The sequence below is a fragment of the Podarcis raffonei genome, chromosome 2 (genome assembly GCF_027172205.1).
Source record: "Podarcis raffonei isolate rPodRaf1 chromosome 2, rPodRaf1.pri, whole genome shotgun sequence".
Lineage (NCBI taxonomy): Eukaryota > Metazoa > Chordata > Lepidosauria > Squamata > Lacertidae > Podarcis > Podarcis raffonei.
The window spans coordinates 32625369-32653245 of NC_070603.1; the positions used below are offsets into that span (position 1 = coordinate 32625369).

General features: G+C 43.4%; 2 protein-coding genes across 12 annotated transcripts in view; both read right to left on the bottom strand.

Annotated features, from left to right (window-relative positions):
- The window catches only part of FASN (fatty acid synthase), a 60440-nt gene extending 58969 nt beyond the window's left edge, over positions 1-1471 (bottom strand). Inside the window, exon 1 of the mRNA XM_053375648.1 lies at positions 1194-1471. The gene's annotated coding sequence lies outside the window, so the exon portion shown is untranslated. The remainder of the gene's footprint in view (positions 1-1193) is intronic.
- Positions 1472-12021: 10550 nt separating this feature from the next.
- CCDC57 (coiled-coil domain containing 57) overlaps positions 12022-27877 on the bottom strand; it is a 70958-nt gene continuing 55102 nt past the window's right edge. For 9 of the 11 annotated variants that reach the window (XM_053375660.1, XM_053375659.1, XM_053375658.1 and 6 more), the window contains 4 exons: positions 27491-27636; positions 26302-26427; positions 23803-24025; positions 12022-12266 (listed from right to left, as the gene is read on the bottom strand). In XM_053375660.1, coding sequence (XP_053231635.1) covers positions 12052-12266; positions 23803-24025; positions 26302-26427; positions 27491-27636 — 710 coding nt within the window. In that variant the 3' untranslated portion in view covers positions 12022-12051. Of the gene's footprint in view, positions 12267-14275; positions 14498-23802; positions 24026-24817; positions 24925-26301; positions 26428-27490; positions 27637-27877 lie in introns of those variants that run through there. The other 2 variants (XM_053375661.1, XR_008328780.1) reach the window with 2 other exon arrangements.

Genomic DNA, 27877 nt, shown 5'->3' on the forward strand with positions numbered 1-27877 from the left:
TCCTTCCCAATGCTGAGCAGAAATTGCTAACTTTTATTAGCTACCTGAGAAGAAGTGAAAGACTTGGGTTGCAAGTGACAAAGTAGAAACTATCTGGTGTCCTCATTTCCTAATGTCACAATAGAGACAGCAGAGAATATCTACTGCATGTCATATACCTTTCAAACTCTCCTTCTCTGTGCTTCTGCATATTAAAGGTAAGAGCTAGAAATTAAGGGGGGAGAGAACCCCCCTTTTTTACCTAGATCTGCTGAAATAATGGGCTTCAGTGTGCCAGTGTAACTGTCTTCCTTGCCTGGTATCAAAATGGCTGGATGCAGAACACTTACAATGCAGCAAGGCTTAGCCTCCATCTCCCTTATTGCCAAACACTCCTCCCCCTTTTTATTCCATAACCTCAATACCGGGGGGAAACCACACCTCAAATCAACTTCACTGCTACCACATTACATCACAAAATTTCAAAGGCAGGAATTTACCTCTGCAATTTTATTCTGCCGTTAATTAAAAAATAATAAAATTAAATTTAAAAAACACACACTGTTGTTGTTTTAATCTCAAGAGCCACTGCTTTTGTTCGTTCCCCACAGAGCTGGCTATCAAAATGGAGAACCAAAACCTGAGCTAGCATCGGAAGCTTCTCCGGTGTTACTTCTGAAAGATGTTGCGCTCAAGCCGCAGAGCCACCCGATCCCACCCGCCTGAGCCTCCAAGGCCTCCTCCGGGTCCGAGCTGATTTCACTTGGGAAGGCTCATCCAACACCTGAAAATGGATGTCGCCTTCCGATTTCGAAGACGGGCCCGGACGACCTATTCAAAACAGACGTATTTCAGTCTGCCTAGATTTGCACAACCCTATTTGCATAAGGAAGGTGGGAAAATGAAAACGCATTTAGAGATCTGGTGCCGCCAAGGCCGGTTCCCCTCCCCCACGCCGGGAGAGGAGGAGGAGAAGAAGGAGGAGATCATGGCTGCTTCCAAAGGGGCCAAACCAGCCCCAGCGGGCAAAGGCACCGAGGGCATCCAGAGGACCCCCATCACCCGCCCTTCAAGCCGAGGGCAGCCCTAGAGGCGCCCCAGCGCCCCAAAGTGCGCAGCAGCTCTAGCCGGCTGCTCCGTTTCATTCATACAAGCGCCATCCGGAGAGGAGGAGGGCTGCCTCTCCCTCCATCCCGGCAACCCGAGCCGGTTACCTGCTCAGGTCCTTGAGATCGGCAGCCACCGCTGGAAGGTGATCGGCGAAGGAAGCGCGCTGAAAAGCCCCGCTGCGGCTGCTGCTGCTGCTACTGCTACGCTGCCGGCCGCCAAGTCTCTGGCCGCCAAGTCCCTCTCTCCCTCCTCGTCGGTGCCCGATGCGTAACTGAGGCTGCCCGCGCCGCCTATCTGCGCTCCGCGTCCCTTTCTCACTGTCTCCCTCTAGCTCTCGGCGCTTATTTAAACAGCCACCACCTCCGGTGGCCACGCCACATGGGCTGACAGCTTTGCTCCTCGCCGCAGTCCAATGAGAGCTGGGGCTGGGCCTCCCGGCGCAGACCCTGGGGCGATGCCAGCCCCTGGCTCACGGCAGCCTCTCGCCATCGCCGCGCGGAGGAGGAAGCAGCGAGCCAAAGAGCAGCGCCCGCCGAGCACGCGCTGCCCCATACTCAGCCCGCCTGGCCAAAAGCGCAACGGTGCCTGGCAGGAACTGGGCCAGCCGGCCAGCCAGCCTGCCCCGCGCGGTGGCGCATCACATGCCCGGGAGAAGCCTCCCCGCACGCACCGGCGTGACCCAGCCTGCCCTCGACCTGCGGGATCGCCCCGTCTGTACCTTATTTTCGAGTTTCGTAGGGATCCCCCCACGGAACTGAATCCCGGGGGGCGGGGTCAAGCCTGGATAGCGCAGGCTTAGAGCCTGGCGGTGCTGATAACGCGCAGGTTGCAGGTTCAAGCTGTGTTGCAGAGGGTTGGACTAGATGATCCTTAGGACCTTCTGCGATTGTGTGGGAGCCATTCCCAGGCACCCCTTCTTGTCAGATTTATCAACACACACACACCCCGTCGAGGGCGGGGGGGAAAGTTAACTAGCCTGGGCCTGGGATGTGTGAAGGGCCCTGTGCGTGTCCCTGCTTCGTGGTGGACTCTGCAGCGCCACCCACAGGCACTTCTGCCCCAGAGGATGCGCTTCCTCTGCTCGGCCAGCCCGCTAGGGGAAGTTGGCGCCTCCAACCTTGCGGCGCTGCCTCTTTTTTCAGCGTCTGGGGGTAAATTGAAACAAATCTGCCCGCCTCTCTCGGGGGAGCAGATGGGCCGAGGTGCTTGGTGCGCGCTGCTGCGCTGCTGGAAATACTCGACGTGAAGGAGATTTGGCTTTCTGGGAGAGAAGTGCACTTAATTCCCCCCCCCCCGCCTTGTTGTTGTTGTTATTGGTGTAACCTCGTAGCATTCCCCCCGCTATTGCTGCGAAAGGGGAAGAATTAATTAGGCTGATCTCTCCCTGGCTTTGCAGAGCGCGCGGCCTACAGGGGAAAAAGGAAGCAACTGGTCCCTGGGAGCTCAGCGCGGCGCGCTGCTTGCCTCGTTACACTCTGACCGAGTTCTTCCCCCGTCCCCTCCCGACAGAACCCGGCAAATGCAATGTACAAAAGAGAACCACACTTTCTTTAGGGGCCTAAAGTCATTGATTGGAGGTGTCCAATCAGGGGGCAGGGGGATGTAGGAGTGTACGTTGCCTGGCCAATCTGAGAGGCTGTGTGGGTGTTGCTAGGAGATAGGGTGATGTGGTGACTGTATTGAAGGGGATGGCTCTGTTTAGGAAATGAAGCTGATGGTGATGCAAGAAAGCGCCTGTGAATTGTGGCTTATTTCAGGTCATTCACCTCAGAAGAGTGCGAGCTTCCTCGGTTACTACAGTTCAGCCTTTAAAGCAGACTCTGGCTCTGTTAAATGGGCTCCCGGGATTATGTTCTCTCTACACGGGAGTATAGAGTCCCAGGCGACAGTTAACTAGCTTTCCTTACGGTTAGGGAACAAATAATGCTCTCCTCACGGAAGGCATCACGAGCTTTTCTTTGCCTCTCCGGATCTGGAGGGGAGAAAGGCTTCTCGCCTCAGTTTTAGGGTTGAGAACTTGTATGATCTTGTTCTGCTGGCGCTGAGGTCTATTGCTGTCTGCTTTCCTTCGCCTCCTTCCCAGAAATGGAGCGAGCTCTGAACTTAACTACGCACTGATCCCCTCCCACTTGCTTCTCTGAAATGTAATACTCCCTTATAATGCAACACAATAAAGCAGCCACCCACATCCACCTACCCTTCATGTAAATGCTTAATCTTAAAGTGACTTCTTAGGTTCTTAAGAAGAGGCCTGCTGTCTCTTCTCACAGTGGCCAAGCAGAGGCCTATGGGAAGCACAGAACCACAAAATGAAAAGGAGGATGAGCCTAACATCCCTTTATTATTCAGTATGGTCACTTTGTGAATTATATCCTTGCTTGCTCCAAGCTGTACTGTATTTCAAAACAGCATGGTATGGTTTTGGACCAGAACTGAGGAGACCCACACAGAACTTCCCACTCAGCCATGAATCTCATTGGGCAACTTGCCTAGTTGTCTCTCAGCCTAACCTACTTCACAGGCTTGTCAGGATAAATTGGGGCGGGGAGTATCATGTCTGCTTCCCATGAGCTCTATAAAGTAATCCTGTTTAGTTTTTTTCATGTGGTGTAGAGTCATTTCTAAAAAGAAGGAAAACAGCAACTTCCAGGGCCCCATTATTTCTTTTCTCTCATAATTATCATTTTTATGTTCATGCTTATTCCCCAAAATAAACATCATAATCATGTATTTATTTATGTATGTACTTTTGGTGCCAAAAGAGGCTTTCAAGTGGTATATTAGAATAAGAAGTGTTATTTTATATGTTAGATTGGGAAAACTGATTTCCCAGTGATAATAGTTTCCTTTCCATTCTTGTGACTTGGGATGTTCTATGGAACCCAGCTTCATGGTAACACGACGTGGGAGCAAAGAGGTCATGATTTAAATGGGTAGATCCCATGGCCTCTCAGTATCAATGCATATTGTTATTAAAATGATCCATATTTTATTTGCTTGGCAAGATTTGCCACCTGTATCCATCTGGATTCTCCTAGCTTGAAGGCTAGGAAGGAGGAGTTGCTGTATTCTATAAGAATCCCTTCTCCTTGCCTAGGTGGATTCTAATTTTGTCTCCCTGCTTTAACTGATAAAGGTGTTGTTTGATCTGCTGTTGTAGAGTTGTACATCCACATTGAGGCCATCTTGTTTTGGGTGCCTTTGAGTATAGATAGGTACTGTATTTTTCGCCCTATAGGACGCACCGGCCCATAGGAAGCACCTAGATTTGGGGGGGGGGAATAAAGGGGGGGAAATTATTTTTTTTTCCCCCAGGCACGGGGCTGGGGCGGGGGAAGCCCGAGCTGCTCGCAGCTTCAGCATCGCTCTGGGAGCTTGCCGGGCTGGGGGGATAGCTTCCTGAAGCCTGGAGAGCGAGAGGGGTCGGTGCACACCGACCCCTCTCACTCTCCAGGCTTCAGCGAAAGCCTGCATTTGCCCCATAGGAAGCACACACATTTCCCCTTCATTTTTGGAGGGGGAAAAGTGCGTCCTATAGGGCGAAAAATATGGTATATATATAATTTTTATTTTTCAAGGGTGCACAGTACTTCATGACCACCATGACAACCAATAGACTGTTCCAACAAAGCCTCACATTGCAAATTGTGAGTCACACTGTTGTTCTTGACAGGGCAGGAATATGGTGATTTGGATGTGGCAGACTATTCATGGCTCCACAGTATGCTGACATCTTCATGGTTTACTTTCTTTTACAATGCTTTCTCAGACTCTTTTCTACCTGACATACATTGGTTACATCTGAATCATCCGGATTCATGGAGGAGAGGCACCAGGGCTTTGTTCATTTTCCCTTCACCAGCAGCCTGAACCTAGAGCAGGCCACTCAAAAGGATTGCTTTCTGGTTCAGATGCACTTCTGTGCAATCGCATAATGGGCATTAAATACCACAACCCTACACAGGAAACCTATTGATTGTTAGTTACATGGTTCCAGCTTTTTAGCCAGAATACGTCATGAAATCAATTGTCCACAGCAAAGCCCTACAACTGCATCTGTTCAGATTCACCAGACAGAAGCTCACCGCTTTAAAATTTACATTAGCTTTTCCCGGACTACATTTGTCTCCCAACAAAATAGAAACAACAATAGATCATGGCCAGACTGGTACCCAGGAATAATTTACTAGAGCACAGACTTAGAGGAGAAAATGACAGAACACCCTTGTCACTTTCAGTTTCCAACTGAAACCACTTATATATACCGTATTTTTCATCCCATAGGACGCTCCGTCCCATAGGACGCACCTAGTTTTTTTGGGGGGGAAATAAAGGGGGGAAATAAAGAGAACCGGCAAGCCACTCCAGTATCCCTGCCAAGAAAACTCCATGGACAAAGACAACAGGCATATAAAAGTTATGACGCTGGAAGATGAGCCCCTCAGGTCGGAAGGCGTCCAACATGCTACTGGGGAAGAGCGGAGGACAAGTACAAGTAGATCCAGAGCTGATGAAGCAGCTGGGCCAAAGCCGAAAGGACGCTCGGTTGCGGATATGCCTGGAAGCGAAAGGAAAGTCCAATGCTGTAAAGAAAAATATTGCATAGGAACCTGGAATGTAAGAACCATGAACCTGGGTAAGTTGGATGTGGTCAAAAATGAGATGGCAAGAATAAATATTGACATCCTGGGCATCAGTGAACTAAAATGGACGGGAGTGGGCGAATTCAGTTCGGATGACTATCAAATCTACTACTGTGGGCAAGAAACCCGTAAAAGAAACGGAGTAGCCCTCATAGTCAACAAAAGAGTTGCGAAAGCTGTACTGGGATCTAATCTCAAAAATGATAGAATGATCTTGATACGAATCCAAGGCGGACCATTTAACATCACAGTAATCCAAGTTTATGCACCAACTACTAGTGCTGAAGAAACTGAAATTGGCCAATTCTATGAAGACTTACAAGACCTTATAGAAGTGACACCAAAGAAGGATGTTCTTCTCATTATAGGGGATTGGAATGCTAAAGTAGGGAATCAAGAGATAAAAGGAACAACTGGCAAGTTTGGCCTTGGAGATCAAAACGAAGCAGGGCAAAGATAATAGAGTTCTGTCAAGAGAACAAGCTGGTCATCACAAACACGCTTTTCCAACAACACAAGAGAGGACTCTACACATGGACATCAACAGATGGGCAGCATCGAAATCAGATTGATTATATTCTCTGCAGCCAAAGATGGAGAAGCTCTATACAGTCAGCAAAAACAAGACCTGGAGCTGACTGTGGCTAAGATCATCAGCTTCTTATAGCAAAATTCAAGCTTAAACTGAAGAAAGTAGGAAAAACCACTGGGCTAGTAAGATAAAATCTAAACCAAATCCCTTATGAATACACAGTGGAAGTGAGCAACAGGTTTAAGGATTTAGATTTGCTGGACAGAATGCCTGAAGAACTATGGGTGGAGGCTCGAAACATTATACAGGAGGCAGCAGCGAAAACCATCCCAATGAAAAAGAAATGCAAGAAAGCAAAGTGGCTGTCCAACGATGCCTTACAAATAGCGGGGGAGAGAAGGCAAGCAAAATGCGAGGGAGATAGTGAAAGATACAGGAAATTGAATGCAGATTTCAACAAAATAGCAAGGAGAGACAAGAAGGCCTTCTTAAATGAGCAATGCAAAGAAATAGAGGAAAACAACAGAATGGGAAGAACCAGAGACCTGTTCAAGAAAATTGGAGATATGAAAGGAACATTTCGTACAAAGATTACCATAATAAAGGACAAAAGTGGTAAGGACCTAACAGAAGCAGAAGACATCAAGAAGAGGTGGCAAGAATACACAGAGGAATTATACCAGAAAGATATGGATGGCTCATACACCCCAGGTAGTGTGGTTGCTGACCTTGAGCCAGACATCCTGGAGTGTGAAGTCAAATGGGCCTTAGAAAGCACTGCAAATAACAAGGCCAGTGGAAGTGATGGTATTCCAGCTGAACTATTTAAAATTTTAAAAGATGATGCTGTTAAGGTGCTACACTCAATATGCCAGCAAGTTTGGAAAACTCAGCAGTGGCCAGAGGATTGAAGATCAGCCTACATCCCAATCCCAAAGAAGGGCAGTGCCAAGGAATGCTCCAACTACCACACAATTGCACTCATTTCACACGCTAGCAAGGTTATGCTTAAAATTCTACAAGGAAGGCTCAAGCAGTATGTGGACAGAGAACTCCTAGAAGTGCAAGCTGGATTTAGAAGAGGCAGAGGAACTAGAGACCAAATGGCAAACATGCACTGGATTATGGAGAAAGCTAGAGAGTTCCAGAAAGACATCTACTTCTGCTTCATTGACTATGCAAAAGCCTTTGACTGTGTCGACCACAGCAAACTATGGCAAGTTCTTAAAGAAATGGGAGTGCCTGATCACCTCATCTGTCTCCTGATAAATCTCTATGTGGGACAAGAAGCTACAGTTAGAACTGGATATGGAAGAACTGATTGGTTCAAAATTGGGAAAGGAGTATGACAAGGCTGTATATTGTCTCCCTGCTTATTTAACTTATATGCAGAATTCATCATGCGAAAGGCTGGGCTGGATGAATCCCTAGCCGGAATTAAGATTGCTGGAAGAAATATCAACAACCTCAGATATGCAGATGACACAACCTTGATGGCAGAAAATGAGGAGGAAATAAAGAACCTTTTATTGAAGGTGAAAGAGGAGAGCGCAAAATATGGTCTGAAGCTCAACATCAAAAAAACGAAGATCATGGCCACTGGTCCCATCACCTCCTGGCAAATAGAAGGGGAAGAAATTGAGGCAGTGAGAGATTTTACTTTCTTGGGCTCCATGATCACTGCAGATGGTGACAGCAGCCACAAAATTAAAAGACGCCTGCTTCTTGGGAGAAAAGCAATGACAAACCTAGACAGCATCTTAAAAAGTAGAGACATCACCTTGCCAACAAAGGTCCGTATAGTAAAAGCTATGGTTTTCCCAGTAGTGATGTATGGAAGTGAAAGCTGGACCATAAAGAAGGCTGATCACCGAAGAATTGATGCTTTTGAATTATGGTGCTGGAGGAGACTCTTGAGAGTCCCATGGACTGCAAGAAGATCAAACGTATCTATTCTTAAGGAAATCAGCCCTGAGTGCTCACTGGAAGGACAGATCCTGAAGCTGAGGCTCCAATACTTTGGCCACCTCATGAGAAGAGAAGACTCCCTGGAAAAGACCCTGATGTTGGGAAAGATGGCGGGCACAAGGAGAAGGGGACGACAGAGGACGAGATGGTTGGACAGTGTTCTCGAAGCTACCAGCACGAGTTTGACCAAACTGCGGGAGGCAGTGGAAGACAGAAGTGCCTGGCGTGCTCTGGTCCATGGGGTCACGAAGAGTCGGACACGACTAAATGACTAAACAACAACAGTCTAGCAACACTATTACAGGATCTAACAAAGTCATAAGCAACACCAGAGATTAATTCTGGTCATGCTGCAACAGACACTCCAAAGAGAGACTGCAGTGTGGAAACAGTGAATTACAATGAAGCAAGATGTTCTGTGCTATGCTATCACTTGTGGACTGAATTGGAGTAACCAATGTTAATCTCTCTACATGAGTTAATTGGCTAATCAATGCTAGTATGTTCGTATTATTAACAACTGATTTTTGTGAATGACCTCTATGAAGAACATATCAAGGTCTGCATCTTTTGCATGCAATTTCTTCACACCTCACTGTTTATAATCCCTGCCCCCAACAGTATGATGGAAAAGAACCCTCAGAGGTATGCTACAATGTTTGTCTGTTCACACAGGGGATAATACTGCTTATATTTGATATGGGTTTGGCAGATCAGTCACAACATGTGGTCAGATCACCATCATATTATGTTTATGGGATTGATTTCAGTTGCTGCAATGAGGATGCAGACAAAATGCCTTGAGGAGTGGAGTCTGCCACATGTCTACTCGACCTTGCCCATTCTGGGTATAACATCTAAGCAGAAGAAAGTTAAGTGGAAGGGTCCAAGTGCTGGTTTATTTCACTCTGCATGTCTGTTTTTGGCTCAGAAAGGGCACTGGTTGTCCTCATGGATAACCTGGGAGACCATGTCTCAGTGACTATTGATACAACCAGCCGTGATATCCTTCTGAGTAGCCTGTTTAGCTGAAGAACTGGGGGCATGGTGTTTTGGTGGTTCCATTCCCACCTGAAAGGCAGATTCCAGAAGGTGGAACTAGTAGATTACCTCTAGGTAGGTATGCTGTTGCATTCTACAGGGGTCTGTCTTGTCTTGTTCCCCATTCTGTTTGACATCTACAGTGAGTGAAGTCATTGGTGAAGTCATTGGTTCCGCTCCTTCCTCCTGGGCTGTGTTCAGAAAGTGGTGGTGGGGGGTGAGTGTTCAGACCCCTGGGCTCTCATTTGTGGGGTGCCTCAGGGTTCTGTCCTCTCCCCCATGCTTTTCAACATCTACATGCAGCCGCTGGGAGAGATCATCAGGGGGTTTGGGCTGGGTGTTCATCAGTATGCGAATGATACCCAGCTCTACCTCTCTTTTAAATCAGAACCAGTGAAGGCAGTGAAGGTCCTGTGTGAGTATCTGGAGGTGGTTGGAGGATGGATGGCGGCTAACAGATTGAGGTTGAATCCTGACAAGACAGAAGTACCGTTTTGGGGGGACAGGAGGCGGGCAGGTGTGAAGGATTCCCTGGTCCTGGGTGGGGTAACTGTGCCCCTGAAGGACCAGGTGCGTAGCCTGGGAGTCATTTTGGACTCACAGCTGTCCATGGAGGCACAGGTCAAATCTGTGTCCAGGGCAGCTGTTTACCAGCTCCATCTGGTACATAGGCTGAGACCCTATCTGCCTGCGGACTGCCTCACCAGAGTGGTGCATGCTCTGGTTATCTCCCGCTTGGACTACTGCAATGTGCTCTACGTGGGGCTATCTTTGAAGGTGACCCAGAAACTACAACTAATCCAGAATGCGGCAGCTAGACTGGTGACTGGGAGCGGCCGCCGAGACCATATAACATCGGTCTTGAAAGACCTACATTGGCTCCCAGTACGTTTCCGAGCACAATTCAAAGTGTTGGTGCTGACCTTTAAAGCCCTCAACGGCCTCGGTCCAGTATATCTGAAGGAGCGTCTCCACCCCCATCGTTCCACCCAGACACAGAGGTCCAGCGCCAAGGGCCTTCTGGCAGTTCCCTCGCTGCGAGAAGCCAAGTTACAGGGAACCAGGCAGAGGGCCTTCTCGGTAGTGGCGCCCTCCCTGTGGAATGCCCTCCCACCAGATGTCAAAGAGAACAACAACTACCAGACTTTTAGAAGACATCTGAAGGCAGCCCTGTTTAGGGAAGCTTTTAATGTTTGATGTATTTAAAAAAAAAAATGGAAGCCGCCCAGAGTGGCTGGGGAAGCCCAGCCAGATGGGCGGGGTATAAATAATAAAAAATTATTATTATTATTATTATTATTATTATTATTATTATTATCATCATCATCATCATCATTTGGGGTTTTGGAGTGGAGTATCATGAATATGCTGATGTAACCCACCTCTGTATCTTTTAAACATATTCTTCATATAAGAGCATGATAATTTTATTGGTGGTTAAGAGCTAATAAACTGATGCTTAGTCCTGGTAAAATAGTTACAGTTTATGAACAATTAATCAGTTTAGGCAAGGGATGTTAATCTGTTCTATACGGGGTTGCATTCCATCCTACAGGACTAGAGTTTTGGTGTGCTCTTAGATCCAGCCTTCTTACTAGAGACCCAAGTGGCTTCAGTAGCACAGAATGCCTTTCATCCGCTGAGACTGGTGCAACAATTGTGACTCTTCCTGGGCAGAGATACCCTGACTAAAACAATCCATGCAAAAGCCCTACTCAAATTATAGAGGGAAGAACTGAGGCATGGCATGCACAGCCCATTTCAATGCTGCTCACACCCCCAACTCATCTTGTGAAACATCTTACTCCCCCTCCCTTCCTCAAGGGAAAACCTCAGTGCTTGTAGTCCATGCCCATCATTCTTGAGAAGCCTTCTGCCACCTTTCCCTTTCTTTCTTCCTATCTGTTTGTCCTTTGGGAAAGGTGGAGGGGTAGGGCAGTGGACAGTGCAGCTGTGCTCTTTTATATACAGAGAAACTGTAGGAACTGTTCAATAAGTGTAGAACCAGGAGATCTGGGAAAATAAAATACTGGAACATATAATTGAGATGTCACTTACTAGGTCTGTTCATATTCAGTGTTTCCTGTTTGTTTTTGTGTATTTTGGGTCTATAAACTGCAATAAAGTTCTCTGTGTGTGATAAACTCTTGAGGAATCTATCTGAAGCATACTGAAACATATATTTATTTACCAGCTCAAGATGTAGAGGAAGGTGGTTTAAATACTTTCTACAGTCAAAAACATTTATCAATGAAGTTTGATTAGCACAATTGGAAGTAAGAAGGAACTTGACTAGTAACATTAATTACAAAACCAAACATGGACAGAATAGGACTTGGTATCACAACTTAATAACAAAATACTGTGCATACCGTATTTTTCGCTCTATAACACGCACCAGACCATAACACGCACGTAGTTTTTAGAGGAGGAAAACAAGAAAAAAAAAATATTCTAAACGAAATAGTGGATATATGATTTTTGTGGTTCATGCTGTGGCCACAGACATGTGATCTGACAGTGAGTTTGGAGTAGCCCAATGCAAAAATCCTGAGGATCCATGTGGATCCATGCTTTGTAACCATGGAGGAGGGAAGGAAGGGGAACCATGGATCCTCTGCTCATGACTGCAGCAGATCCCCCCCCCCCGCCACCCGCAGGCATTCGCTCCATAACACGCACAGACATTTCCCCTTACTTTCTAGGAGGAAAAAAGTGAGTGTTATGGTGCAAAAAATACGGTAATTCAGATATAAAAATTTCTACTTCACTGAAAATCTAATCCTTTATGTTGTAGTTTCGGATTTTGGCCATTCGCTGGGGAGTGTGGGGCTTTCTGGATCGGTTGTAAGATGACTTGTTTGGGTTTTGCTTTGTCTGAACTTCAAACTTAGTCCCTCTGACAGTCAAGGCAGCTGCTGGTACTCTTTCTGTGTGGGCTTCTTCCTGAGAGTCTTCAAGTCTTTTTGGTTCATGGATAACCTGGGATTTCTCTGCAAATCAAAAGGAAGAGAAAACGGATATTATTTTAGTTTGATGCCAATTGCTCAGAGCAGCATAAACATATATTAAGTAGTGGAGACAGGAACATCTAGGGGAGTGGGCAGAACACTTTGAAGAATATCTGCCCACCCCAGTACCCCTATTTGCTATTGCCACCATTCGGGGAGCAGAGCCAGAAGTCATATTATACCACTATTTCATACTATCAACAGCATCTGTTATTGTGGGGACACAACCATCTGTCTATGTATCTAACTTTATTATTGTGAACTGCTTTGAGAACCATTAGGGTTGAAAAATATTATACAAACACTGTAAAATAAATAATTTTCACTTGCAGTTAAGAAGGTTGACATATTGGTGGAGGATAACTTTTAAATCCTTGTGATTTATTGCCTATGAAAGAGAAATAGGTTTGGCTTTGCAATTTTTATTTATTTGGATTGTTTTAATGTTTTCTTCTCCTGAAGATTTTTCATCTGATGGGAAAGTGCTGTAATCTGAGGCACAGAGCCTTTCCCCACTATATTCTTAATGGTGTAGTGAAGTATAGATACATCTGTTACTGTATAGACATATCTGTTACTGAAATTCACTGATCAACAAACTTCTTATTAAGGTCACCAACCAACTACATTTTACATTTATTTGTGGGCCAATTTGTTACTTCTTTGTATGAAAGAGACCACTCCATTGTTAAACATCCTGTACTGAAGTGACCAGAACACCTATAGCAAATCCCACTTCAAATCTCCTCTTTACCACAAACTCACTGTTTTAAGATGTATCAGAAAGTGCATGGTAGATATCAAACAAGACTTTGAATTTTATTTTGCCTGATATCCCTAGGTAAGAAAGATGTTTATATTATCAGCTTGAAGGCTTCCATGTAAATACTGTTTTAAGGTGAAGGAGAACAGTCTTTCTGGAAATATCAGCTCTTCATCTTACATGGGTTTTTTTAAACTTCCAATTTTGCCTTTGGCTAGGCAGAAATGCAACTATTCAAACATAACTGAATGGATGGATATTTTGCATTTGTGCACTGCATTTCCCAAACACACATTTGTGTGATGAATTTACCCAGTCCAGCTCTGTTACAATTATTTCCATATGGAAAATCACTCTCATACTTACAAGCTCAGATTCTGATACTAGGAATTGTCAAGTATAGAAAATCACATCAGAATAAGTTAATATTTGTAAAGCACTTGAACGATGAAAAGTCTTGCATAACAGCAAAGTAAAATTGCATTTGTAGAGCCAGAAAGGAGTTCAAATCTGTTGGTTAATATTCTACTCAGACCTCTCATTGTCTGGTGCTTTACCCACATGATGGAAAAAGTGTTGAAATTTTGTCCCATAAGCAAGAGTGAAAGGTAACATATGACCCAATAAGAGCCAAATTTCAGCCAGGACAACTGGACCAATCATAATGAGCTGTAATAAAAGTGGTTCTTCAGTTTTCGTCATCCAAGTCCAAATATTGCAGCACAACATCTATTGCAGTTCTAACTATTTCCCATTTCTCTACCCTTTGGCAGCTTTTTATATGAAGCTATAATTCCCCAAGGTCTGGAGCTCTGACCACAAACCATAGAAACCTAATTTTTCTCTCTCCCCACTACTCAGCATATATGTTGATGTTATCAACTTAATTCTGTCAAGAATGCGGTAATTTTCTCAATGGATAAGGCAAATCATAGTCTAACAAATAAGGCAAGAGAAGGAGCTGGAAAACATTTGGTTTGTAGTCACTTTTCAGCCTTTCTTCTTCTAACAGCAGCTCTTTGAGCTACTTTTAAAACTCAGGAGATGATCAAAATCCGTGTCAACTCAGTGCTGCTGTTCGTGAGAAGTACATGCAAATAATCTTTTCTAGGTAAAGTCTCTTTGTTCACATCTATAATCTCACCAACTAAAATCCCTTTTACACTGCTGAACGCCAGCTGTTGAAAGTTGGCCCAAACAAGAATGTGTTAGAACACAGGGAAGACAGCTCTCCAAGTTATATGACTGTTCTGGGGAATAGGGTGTTATACCAATGTTTTCTTCAGCAAACTGTAGCTCTGTTCCTATTGGGGAGGGGGGATCTTGGGTACTAGACAACAGCTGCAGAGCAAAAGAAATATTTAGTTCAGAACTGTGGCTCAACAACAGTCCGTCTGTTTCCTCTTGCAAGGGAGGGCAGAGATATTTTCCCAGCCTGGACTTCCGCATTCTGAAATGAGGAGAAAGAGTGATAACTAGTTGCTATGGTGACTAGGCCTTGGCCAAGCTGTGCCACAATGGCCATAGTATGAAGAAGGTACAAACTTGGGATACTTTCAGTAGCTTGGGCCCACTGCACACCCTGATAAGACCCTGGGATCATGTAAGGAGAGTAAAGTGATATGATAAACTTTTCCTTCAGTACCTGCCATTTACCAATGCAGAACTAGATTTCAGTTATAAGCAAAGTAGGGAAGGGGGTGTGGAGAAGGACCCAATTAGCAAGCAATAATTAGGGTGTTGGGAGGAGAGAAAAGACTGCATTTTTACACATAGACAGTTTGCTTTTAGATTTCATTCTGGCGGTTTGTGAGAATTTTATACTGGGTTAGGTTTTACTATGCTGACACACCACTTTACCCTGGCTTTTGACACTTGAGGTGTATATTGATAGGACCCACATTCTTTTTATGATTATAAGTTGTTTTAAGCCACTTTTAATGTTGTATCAATGTGGTAACCTGCTCTGGGCCCTCAGGGTAAAGGGTGGGTAATAAACAAACAAACAAACAAACAAACAAACAAATCAAGCTATTGGTCCTGCCAGTAAAGTGGTAGGAAGGGAACAGGCTTCTTTCTCTGAATAACATGGGTAGATTGTCAAATCTACATTGCATCAATTCTGTGCCCTCTATACTGTTCCTGAATAAATGCAGCAAAGATCATTTAGCAATGTATAAATCGACTTAATCTTTTGTATTAAAGCAGAGATGCAAGAAGGACACAAAACGGTCCTTATTTTCACCTGTGAGGTGATGGAGGGTGGCATTTTAAAGTCTTGAGATATACACATCACTTGCATCTGCATTTTGAGAGCCAGAATTTCTTTTTTGCATTCAGGTTTCCAATACTAGATTAGGTAATTGGTGTCCTTGCAAACTGCCAGTTGAGTTTCACCTGCTGACAGCATGAAACATTAGGTAAGTTACTGTGACATCTGCATGTGCAAACACTGTTTTTGCTTTAGCAACAGGTTCTTGACCTGCAGTATCTTCAATATCTTCAATGTCTCGGTCTACCAAATAATTTTGCCATAGCACGTGGGTCATTGCCAACAGCACACATGCCATCCTATACTGTCATCCCTGCTCGCTGCCACAGCCTATAGAAATGCTGCTAGACCAGGACATAAAAATAATCTGCAAGTGTATTACACACATTGCATTTTCAAAGCCCTTGGTAAACATTAACCAATTAATCAAAATCCTGAAGCTACTCGGGAGAGGATTGTTCAATTTGTGAAATTGTCTGGTGGATTCATTTAAACAAACAAGCGTGCCAGTAGGGAAAAGATTAAAAGCAAAAGAGATGGTCTAATACTGTAGAGGCAAAAAAGGTAGATGAGCTAAGACAATGAGTCAAGAATACAAGAGGAACCCGCTGGATGAGGCCAATGGCCCATCTAGTCCAGCATCCTGTTCTCACAATGACCAACCAAATGACTGTGGGAAACCTGCAAGCAGAATTCGAGCATGAGAGCACTCTCCTCTCTTGTGGTTTCCAGCAACTGATATTCAGAAGCATTGCTGCTTCCAACTATTGAGACAGAGCATAGTCACAATGGCTTGTAGCCATTGATAGCCTTATCCTCCATGAATTTGTCTAATGCTCCTTTAATGCCATCCAAGTTGGTGGCCATTGCTCATTGCCCCTGCTGGGAGTGAGTTCCATAGTTTAACTATGTTCTATGTGAAGAAGTACTTTCTTTTGTCTGTCCTGAATGTTCCAACATTCAGCTTCATTGGATGTCCACGAATTTGAATATTATGAGGGAGAAAACTTTTCCTATCCTCTTATCTCCATGCCGTACATAATTTTATAAACTTCTATCATGCTACCTCTAACTCAGTTTTAATCTTAACTAAAAAGTCCCAAATGCAGTGACCTTTCTTGAGAGGGGAGGTGGCTCCATCCCCTTGATTAGAACAGTGGTTCCCAATTAGGGGTCCGGGGACCCCTGGGCGTCCGCAGAACCATCCCCTGCCAGAGGACTCACTTATCTTGTTTTTTTTATAAATATTTTTTATTAAGGATTTTCTTGTTTTACAGAAGTGTAGTGCCTCGTATTTTTTCTTCTTCTTCCATGTAACATTTTTACAAATCCGTTTCATTGTTAATTGCACAGTGAAATCCTTTCACAGATCATCTAGCGTCTGCTCTGGACCAGAGTGCCTGCTTGTTGGCAGGGCCAAAACTTGTGAAAGAGTTGCTGGATGACAAGTGAGCTGGGATTGGGCAAAAACCTCTGACACAGTTTCTTGGGGCTCTTGCTATTGGAGGAGGCGAGGAGAGATAGAGTGCACCAACAGCTTGCTAGTTCACATTTTTTTTTAAATGTAAGGGACCCCTTCCCTTTGCTCTCTACTTTTTAATTGAAAATAATTTCTAATTGCTTTCAACAACTTTCAAGTTTAGAGGATTCTCTCACTGCTTGTACATAGGGTTTTCAGTGAATTTGAGGTTCATATCTCATCTTGGAAATCTAAATGGAGAAATAGCTAAGCAATTTGCCACTATGATTAGCACAACAGCTAATCCTCTGATGATTTAGTTTTGTGCAAGTGGCAGCCTGTGTGGATTTTGTTTTCTTGTTTTCTGTGGGAAGCTATGTGGCTACATTTGGGGGTGGGAGGAAGCAGGTACATGGCAGAATCCTAATGAATTAAAAAGTTGCTTGCTCCTATTGGGTAATCAGCAAGAATAAAAACCTTACTCCAAATAAGTATTGTATTTAACTAATTACTCTATTTAAGCCAGGGATGAAACTTGGGCACAGAAGGAAATAACAACAACAACAACAGTGTGGTGAAATGGGAAGCCAACATACAGCCCCTTGTTGGCTGTCAAGGGGAAAGCATACTGAAGTGATTCTTTGAGTTAAGTGAAGTATGACTTTTTCTTTTTCTTTTTTTAAATATATTTATTAAGATTTTCAAATTTAATACAATAAAAAAGAATCAAAAAGGAAAAAGCAAAAAAAAAATAAAAACACATAAAGTTCATAATACCTATTATTCAATAACATATTTCCCTGACCTCCTCATACCTCCCTTTCTTGTATTCCAGTTAAAATTGTTAATTCAGCAAATCCTTATCCATAATTTTTAACCTATTTCTATACTTAATTTAACATATTATTATTTTACTTTTTCTCTTTCATCCATTTCCTCAATTTATTTTTCCTAACCTTATTTTCATTTAATTTAGTTCATTTTAAAAAACCAATTTTACCTTATCCAAACTTAAACATCAATACTTATACATCAATACACATACTTAAAACATTCTTTCTAAAGTCGACCCAAATTCCCTTCCACGAATTTCCCAATTTTCATACACATTACAAAAACAAAATAAAAACAAAACACATTATAATTATGTACCCTTTGGATTCCCAAACCCCACACCACCCTTTCCCGGTTTCAGTCCCCAACAAATGTCCATCAGTCTTAATCTAGTATTAGCCTGGAGTTCTCACATCTGAGGCTCTTAATTCTCTCTCAATTCCTCTCTGCCGGTTTTTTTGATAGTCCTTAAAATTAAACACCAAATCTCGGAGAAGCTCTGGCCCTTCAGGATCCATGTTTCTTCCAACCAGTCTTCCATACTTAAAAGTGGAGCCCAAATCTTGTTTCTTACTCCTTTCAAATCCAAATGTCCCTGAGGCTCCAACCTCCACCTTAAGCAAATTTGTAATCCTTAGGTCTTCAGATCTCCACATAAGGAGATCTCTCCTTTTTTCAATCTCCAATTCAGGCCAGATTTTCCACATCAAGTTCTTATTTTCCTTCATTACCATCATGTCAGACCTCAAGTCCTCCTTCATCATCTGCAGAATGACAGCTCCTCCTTCCTTTTCTTCAGGGACAACATATGTCTCCTTCTCCAAATTCTCAAAGTTGTCAAGTTTCTCTTTCTGTTCAGTTGAATAAACTTCCTGATTCAAATCCTTATTAGATTCAATGATATTGTTTACAGTTGAGTCCAGAGTTGTAACATTTATAGCCAAAACATCAATTTGGCCTTGTAACTTTCCCAAGAGAACAAAGACTCTGTCCAATTCAGCCTGAATTCTCCCCCTTCCAGCCATTCTTGTAATGTCCCAAAACCCCCTCTAGAGGGATTTTGGTTTCTTAATATTCATTCCAGTTCAAATCCAAAAATCGAGTTAGTTTGTATCAGTTCTTCCTTGTTTTCAACAAATTGTAACAAAATTGTAACAGATATAACCAGCAGAAGCAACAGAAACAAAGTTCTCTTTTTCCGTCTTGACAGCTAATTTGACAGCTGTCAAACTCTTTAGTACCTCATCAACAGGCTCTCTCGCGGAACACTCCCGGGTCCGGGAGGGTGGCACTTCAGCTCCCAAAATTAGCTCTTTATCCTCCAGCAAGATTTTTTATACTGCCAAACCGTGAAATTAAAGTCTTTTACCAAAGAAGGAAAAAAGAGGTTCTCTCGACCTTAGTTAGCAGGTCCTTGCTTTAACTTGTTTACAAGACAGGGAGGCAGACTTCCTTTTTACACCTTCCCCGATCGTGTCTAATTCTTAAAAAAAAAATTCTTTACAGTTCCAATTTCCGTAGTACTCACGGGTTGTTACTTTTAGAATCCAATTGTTCACAAGAAGAAGTCAGCGTTCTCCGACCATGGCAATGCGGCTTCACTCCGCAGGAGAAGCAGTCGACTCTCAGCACCGCGCCGCTCACCCCGTATCCCGTTCCGAAGCCTTTAAAAAGGCTCCTTCGCAGGTCGGGGGGCGCAAATGGTGCCCGCCGAGTCACCAGGTTCACAGGCTTCACCGCCTGTGATTTTTGAGGGTCCCCGCGTCGCCGCAGCGGCCAGACCCAATTCCTGCGGAGCTGATTCCCTCCGGAGCTCAGAGGGAATCCGCCATTAGTCGATGGCGCTAACCCGGAAGTCTGTGAAGTATGACTTTTTCTGACAGGTTCAAAATTTCCCTCTGATCAGTTGAACAACTTTGCATGGTTGTGTATAGTAGCCTACTTAGCAGATGTTTTCACATACTTGGAACACTTTCAACACAAACCTTCAAGGTAGTGATGTGAATATTTTTTACACTGAAGATAAGATTGAGGCAGTGATTAAAAAGTTATGGTTATGGACAAGCAGAGTAGAAGGTGGTAGCCTTACTAACATCCCAACACTGGAGACATTTCTGGAGGCCACTGACGAAGAACTGATACCAGAAGTAAAACATTACATAAATGAACACCTGTGTGATTTAGCAACTAGCTTCAGAGATTACTTCCCTGCACCAAATTCTGAAAACTCATGGATAAGGAATTCTTTTGAATATGGTGGTATACAACTACCAACTTTATCTGTGGAAAAGAAAGATGCACTTGTTGACGTGACTTGTGATGGTTCATTGAAATCATTTTTCAAAGTATGTAAGCTGGACCAATTCTGGGTGAAAGTTTTTGCTGATTGTAAGAAGTTAGGTGAAAAGCTTTGAAACATCTACAGTAGTACCTCAGGTTACAAACTTAATTCCTTCCGGAGGTACGTTCTTAACCTGAAACCATTCTTAACCTCAGGTACCACTTTAGTTAATGGGGCCTCCCGCTGCCGCCATCGCGTGATTTCTGTTCTCATCCTGAGGTAAAGTTCTTAACCCGAGGTACTACTTCCAGCTTAGCGGAGTTTGTAACCAGAAGCGTTTGTAACCCGAGGTGTTTGTAACCCGAGGTACCACTGCAGTTCTCTTTTGTTCTACAAAACAAACATTTTCAACATTTTTTTCATATATGAAGAACTGGCATAGAAATCGGCTTGATGTTGAACCAAATTTGAGAATAAAAGTTGAACCAGATATGGAAGGGATTGTTTGGGAGGGGGGAAGAGTCATGATTTCTCCCACCACATTTAGATTTAGTGTGTTTTTAACATTCTGTTGGGAGCCACCCAGTGTGCCTGCTTTTTTTAGTATACCTAAAATCCTTTCCTTATTTGGGGCTACCCCACATTTTCTGTATACATAAATATATCTTCTTCTTTGGCGATCACTTGTAGTGATGCTGGATTTTGGACCTTGTATAAGGAGAAATGATAGACACTTTCCAACATTACACCATTGAGTTGGATTTGCCAAGATTTTTGTAAGCTTCTGAGAAGGCATTTAGGATGGTTTGGAGGTAATCCTCTGAGTGTGCCCACACTACATTGTCATTAGCATACTGAAGCTCTATGACGGAAGTTATGGTAACCTTACTCTTTGCTTTCAGCCTACTCAGATTAAAAAGCTTTCCATCTGTTTGATATATGATTTCTACTCTGGTGGGGAGTTTCCCTTCAACAAAGTATAGGATCATGGCGATGAAAATCATAGAGTTGGGGTAATAACACAACCCTGTTTAACACCTGATCTCACTGTGAATGGTTCACTTTGAGAGCCACTGTTATCTGTGATTGTTGCTGTCATATGGTCACAGAGGAGCTGAAGGATGTTCACAAATTTATCTGGGCAGCTGATTTTCAGAAGGACAGTCCACAGGGCATTACGATTTACAGCATCAAAGGCCTTAGTCAGGTCAATGAATGCCATATACAGGGGCTGGTTTTGCTCTCTGCATTTTTCTTGAAGCTGTCAAGCAGTGAAAATCATGTCCACTGTCCTCCTCGAAGGTCGAAAACCATGTTGGGATTCAGGAAGGGTAGCCTCAGATATTTTTAGGAGATGGTTTGCTAAGATCCAGCCGCAGCTAATAAAAAGATGCCTCGATAGTTTCTGCAATCTGTTCTGTCACCTTTTTAAAAGAGATTGATAATTTCGGCATCCCTAAAGTCTGCTGGGGCCACCTCTTTCTCCCATATTTTTTCGATGAGCTTGTGAAGTTGTTGTGTAAGTTCAATTCCACCTACTTTGAAGACTTCGGCAAGTATCCCATCAGGTCCGCTGGCTTTGTTGTTTTTCATTTAGTTAATAGCTGTACATAACTCTCCCAGATTTGGAGATGCTGCAAGCTCATCTCTAATTTGTTTTTGTGGAATTTGTGAGAGGACCTCAGCAGCTATGGGGGAGTTGTGGTTAAGGAGATGCTGGTAATGTTCTTTCCAGCACAGTGCAAGAGCTTCTTTATCTTTCAGAAGTTTGGTACCGTCTGTTGAGCATAGGAGGCATGATTTATTGCCATGATTTATTGGCCCATAGATGGTCTTAGGGCTTTAAAGAAACTCTGTTCATCATGAGTGTCGGCTAAGTGCTGGACCTCTTGAGCTTTTTTTATCGACCAGGTGTTATTTAGTTCTCTGATTCTTCTTTGAACCTCAGCCTTGGCGGCAACATAGGTTTTTTTCTTAGTGGTGCAGTTTCTATCTCTTTGCCAGATCAGAAAGGTCTTCCTTTTCTTGTCAATAATGCATTCAATCTCATGGTCATTCTCATCAAACCAGTCCTGGTGTTTATTGGTTCGATATCCAATAGTTTGTTCAAAGGCTGCAATAGTGGATGTTTTAAGCTTGGTCCAATGTTCCTCGATGTTGTCAGGAAACTCCAAAAGCAGATGGTCCTTAAGAGTCGTTTGGAAGCAATCCCACGTAATAGGATCTTGAAGGGCTTGAGTGTTCATTTTGTGCCTTGGTTTCCTTCCTAAATATATAGAAAGCTCTTGGCCAGACATTAGCAGTTCAATCCTAAATATGCATGATTGCATTAAGTTCGACTGAATTCAATGTAATTTTAATAGGTTAAGAACTGAAGACTTAAGCAATGGCCATGTTTGCACATCACAGTAAACCATAGTTAACAGCTTACAGTGAACATGTAAGTTGCTCTGACTTCATTCCTCCTCAAGTGTGGGTGGAAGCAGCAAACCACATTCCCTAGCTTAGTGTTGATCCTCATAATTGTGGATGCCAAAACAAACCTTGGCATCATATTATGACTGTTCAGATTCCACCCACATTAGGGAAGGAACAAAGCAGGAGCCACTTGCACATTCATGGTAAACCATTTATTATGGTTTGCAATACTGTGAATGTGCAAATGCAGTCAAGGCTTACAATCACAGTTCTAATATGTACATTTCACTATGCACGGCGAAATTTATTTCTGATATTTTTTACTGTAATACAAAGAACTAATTCATAATAACTTCACCTTTTATAAAGTCAGCATCAGAATATATTAAAGCTGTGCTTTTATATCTGCTCCAAACAAAGCTCATGTCATGAGGATAGGCAATGAATATTTACATTTCTTCCTTGGGAGATTTTTATCAAAAGTGGAATAATGCGCTGAATTATATAACTAACTGAGAACAGTGATAGTGTGTCTCTAACAAGCTTACCTGATAATCTCAAAATGGCCTTTCTGCAGCAGTCTCAAAGTTATATATAAAACTAGAGTAAAGGGTGGGTGGCTGGTTCCCAGTACTAAGGTAAAGGTACCCCTGCCCGTACGGGCCAGTCTTGACAGACTCTAGGGTTGTGCGCCCATCTCACTCAAGAGGCCGGGGGCCAGCGCTGTCCGGAGATACTTCCGGGTCACGTGGCCAGCGTGACATCGCTGCTCTGGCGAGCCAGAGCCGCACACGGAAACGCCGTTTACCTTCCCGCTAGTAAGCGGTCCCTATTTATCTACTTGCACCCGGGGGTGCTTTCAAACTGCTAGGTTGGCAGGCACTGGGATCGAGCAATGGGAGCGCACCCCGCCGCAGGGATTCGAACCGCCGATCTTTTGATCGGCAAGCCCTAGGCGCTGAGGCTTTTACCCACAGCGCCACCCGCGCTAGAAAGAGTACTAGAAAGAGTAATTTTCTAATTTTCTAATCTCAAGGAGTAGGAAGTTGCCTTGCCTGTCAAAGAATCCCTGAGCACCAATCTTGGATCTCTATCCAATACCGAGGCTATTGGAATAAGCTCTGGGCACAACATTAGTTCATCTGGGGTACATGCAGGCTTATTGGGATCCAAGAGAAGGGTTTGCACTCCCTCCTAACATTGCAGTAGAAAGTCAGTAGGGAAGGACAATATGTCTTTTGGGAAAGTTTTGCAGAGCACAGTTTGAAAACCACTGTACTAGAGTAAGTAGTGGAGCTGAAACTGCAGACATCTATTAATAGGGCATGCGTGCATGTATTCTCCACTCATTTCAAAATTGGCAAACAAAGAGCAAGAACACTGTGGATTGCACCATAAGTAGGGCAGAGGCATTCCAACGTCTACTGGTACTGTACAGTACCTGACTTGAATACAAAATTAAATAGCCACTTCATTCTATACCATGCTTACCTTGCTCTTTGTTGCTTTGGGGGCTGAGAATAGAAGGGCTTGATCCCATCTCTAGAATCTGCCAGATTTCCTCCAGGGAGCCAGCAGTACCAGATGGTGACAACAGGCCTTGCTGGAGTTGGCTGGGACTTTCTTTTGTAAGTAGTTGAGACTGGTGTGGAACTAAGGTTTCATGCCTTGGGTAATCTGCAACACGATTTCCAACAATTGATTCTGACTGAACCTGTGGAAATGACAGTATGCCCCCAGTAATGATCAGGGATCAATGACATCTGGAAATGAGCTGAAAATATCAAAAGCCAAGGGTAGGCTTGTATGGCTAACAATGTTTCCTTCCTCAGGTTAAGTTTATGGTCTACTAAGACCCCTTGATCCTTTTCACATGTTCTTCTGGTAAGCCAGGTGCCCCCCACCCAATCTTTGTGTTTGTGCAGCTTGTTATTCCTGCCTAAATGTGCAGCTGGTTATTCCTGCCTAAATGTAGAACCTTACATTTGTCCCTATTGAATTTCATTCAGTTAATTTGGACCCAGTTCTCCAATCTGTTAAGGTCATCCCAACTTTGTCTTCTGTGGCATTAGCAAAGAATGGTGTCATCTGCAAATTTGATGAGCATCCTCTCAATTCCTTTGTCCAAGTCATTTATAAAGACACTGAACAACAACAGGCCTAGGACAGAATTCTGTGGCACCCCATTTGTCACTTTTCCCCCAGGATGACAAGGAGCCATTAATGAGCACTCTTTGGGTTTGGTCAGTCAACCAGTTACAAATTCACCTAATGGCTACCTTGTCCAGCCACATTTTACCAGTTTTCCACAAGTATATCATGGGGGACTTTGTCAAAAGCCTTACTAAAATCAAGATACACTATGTTCACAACCTTCCCCTGATCTACTAAGCTTGCAATTCTATAAAAAAAAGAAAAAAAGAAATGACATTTGTCTGGCATGACTTGTTTTTGAGAAACCCAAGCTGGGTCTTAGTAATCACAGCAACTTTTCCTAAGTACTCACAGTCTGTTTACTTTTCTGTTCAAGGACCTTTCCTAGTATTGATGTCAAACTCACCAGTCAAGATGGGTTTAAGATGGGTTGGGACTGATATTTCATAACTGAATGACCTGGAAATTCACATCCAATATAAAGACAAACTAAGCTTGACATAACACTACTAATAGCATACAAAGGGGCTAACTACATGTCACATAGAACTCCAATGCTATGGGGCTTACTATGTAAAAGCAACTTGGGGAGTTAAATATGGAGTGAAGAAACAGTGGGAAGTGCTTAGTTCTTTTCCTGTTTGTGGGGATTCTGTTCCAAATTGCATCTCCACATGGTTTTCTGTCCAATGGGGTTCAACATTATTTTATTAGCTTGATTATAGCTCCATCTACATACAGTGTGCTTTATTTACAAAGAACAAGGGGACGTGTTCCTATCCCAAAGGGTTTACAATGCAAAAATAGACACAAGAGAAAAACAGAAGAAGGTGAGAGAAATGTAGGCAGGGGTAAACAGGTGGAAAATATACAATGATTCCAGTTAACTATACTTCAGCTTAGTTAAAGTACAGCATTGGGTCTCTAGGAGGTTGTTCAAAAGGCTTCATAAAAAAGGGAATTTTGGTGAGGGATTTGAAGTAAGTTAAGGAGATGGTCACATGGAAATTCAGTTCAGGGAGATAGTTCCATCCATAACAGGGAGCAAGGGGAATAAGGCAGAATTGTTTCAGGGAACACAAGACATTTGGGTGCCGAGAGGTGAAGAAGCTGGATGATTTAAGATCACAGATAGAGAAGTGTTTGGACATATGTGGGGCTGCCTCTGAAGATGATTGGGAAACTTGAGCTGATGCAGAATTTGGTGGCCAGGTTGCTCACCAAGGCAAGACAGTCTGAGCATATTATACTGATCCTGGCCTGACTGCATTGGCTGACAATTAGTTTCTGGACCCAATTCAAAGTGCTGGTGTTGACCTATAAAGCCTTACATGCACAGGACCACAATACCTCAAGGACCACCTCTCCCCATATGAACTGCAATCATCATCTTGAGGCCTTTCATCATGTGCCTCCTCCACATGATGTGGCAACACAAGAATAGGCCTTTCTGCAATGGCTCCATTTGTGAAATCCTCTCCCCAGGGAGGCTCACCTGGCGCCTTCAATATACATCTTTAGGCCCCAAGCAATAATGTTCTTTTTCAACCAGACATTCTATGTCTTTTAATGTGGGAGGAGGGGGTTATTGGTTTGTTTTGTTCTTGTTTTTCACGTGTATTTTGTGTTTTTATTTTGTATTTTATGCTGTGGACTACCCTGAGGTCTTCAGATGAAGGGTGGTATACAAATGTAACAAGCAAACAGAGCTATGGGGAAGCAAAGCAATAGAAGGTTAAACACCTATAAATACAAATAATAAACAAATATTTTAAACACTGATTGGAAGGAAGCAGCTTGGGGGTGGGTATTTGAATATAATACGTTGGACTATACCTGTTTCATAGGGGTTTCTGCTTCTTCACTACAGCTGCTGCTTCTCGGGAGATTTTCGGTATTTAAGTTCTCAACAAAATAAGGACACTTTCCTGGGGCATGCTTTCTCTGCGCATACTGTAACTCCTGCCATGAAAAGAAACAGTCTAAATTAGTAGCTTTGATTTATTACAAGCTACTTTCTCAATTCTCTATAAATATGTTTTAATAAAATGGGACAGGTTAAGCACTAATATTCTCAGAAAAAGAACAGATAAAGCTCTCATTCCCTAATGTACTTCCACTAACAGTGGTGGTCAAAACTGATTTCTACATGCAATCCCAAACTCTAGTTATTGCACTGCCCTGGAAGACTGCAGCCATGATCCGGTTATGCACTGGACAGAGCAGCCAATTCTGTTGGTTTAATTTTACATCATGAGCCAGTTGGCTGCTCTACAGTATGACTGTCTCCCTAGGCTTGCTTCTTGTAGGTCATTGACTCCAAGGACTCATGGGAACCACAGTAATCCCAGGGTCCTTCTTAGTGCATAAAAATGATCACCAAATAGATCTGTTGACATCTTCATCTCAAACTTTGTAATATCACAGTCCTCCAATACTTTGAGCTGTCTCTGATCATGATAGAAAAGTCAGAGTTGCAGTCAACTGTGTTCCAGCATGCCATGGAAGTGATTGCTATACACAAAGATAGTTAATCTTCTTCGGTGCAAGGGCTGCATTCACCTTGGTCAATCTTCCAGGGGCTGGATGCCAGTTCTGCAGTGTGGTCACAAGCAGGTTATTTCCCCCTCTCTGCTCATGAAATTAACAATCTGAAGACTAGGAAGGGATGATTTGTACCCCCATCAGAGCACTGGATTGGGTGGAGATACTTAAACCTTTCTGCCAACCCCTGTGCTGTGTCTACTTTATTTCTCAAAATCAGTGAGATCTTGGGTGGGGTATAAAAATTTTGCTTGAGGGAGGGAGGGGATACAGCCACTCTACCTGTAAAACATGCATAGTGAAAGCATACTGCATGTCACTCTCCAGTCCACAGTTTGCACAAAGTCATTGCTGTGACTAGGAGAGGGCTTGGCATTCTCAGGACAGGCTTCCCTCCGAACCAGGCCTTATGGCAATACTCCAGAGGTTCTGCACATACGGCAAGTACTGACATGTTGCCTAAAGGAGAAGCCTACATTACCTGTGTCGTAAGCTGGTACTGGAGGTGCTCTAAAGCCAGAAGACGGTGCTTAGTCTCCCTGACAAGTTCTTTAGGATGTAGGGCACAAGAGGAAGTGTGACCCTGAGGATGCTTTGAAATCTTGAAGTCCTGAGAGCCTAGAAATCCTAAGAAAATAAATAGGTAGGAGTTTTCCACATTGCATTTAACATGGCATTTTAAAATAGAAAATATCTTGCCTACAAGAAACTGCTGCTCTCAGCTGCAAATGAATTACACTGTTGTGGCAGTGTATCAGCGTGTAAATTTAAAGAGATGTATAGAAACTAGCCTGGGAAAATCTTTTCCAAGCAATGACCTTCACCTCTTCACTTCATTCAAAGAAGCTGGGCCACGGAACACAAACTT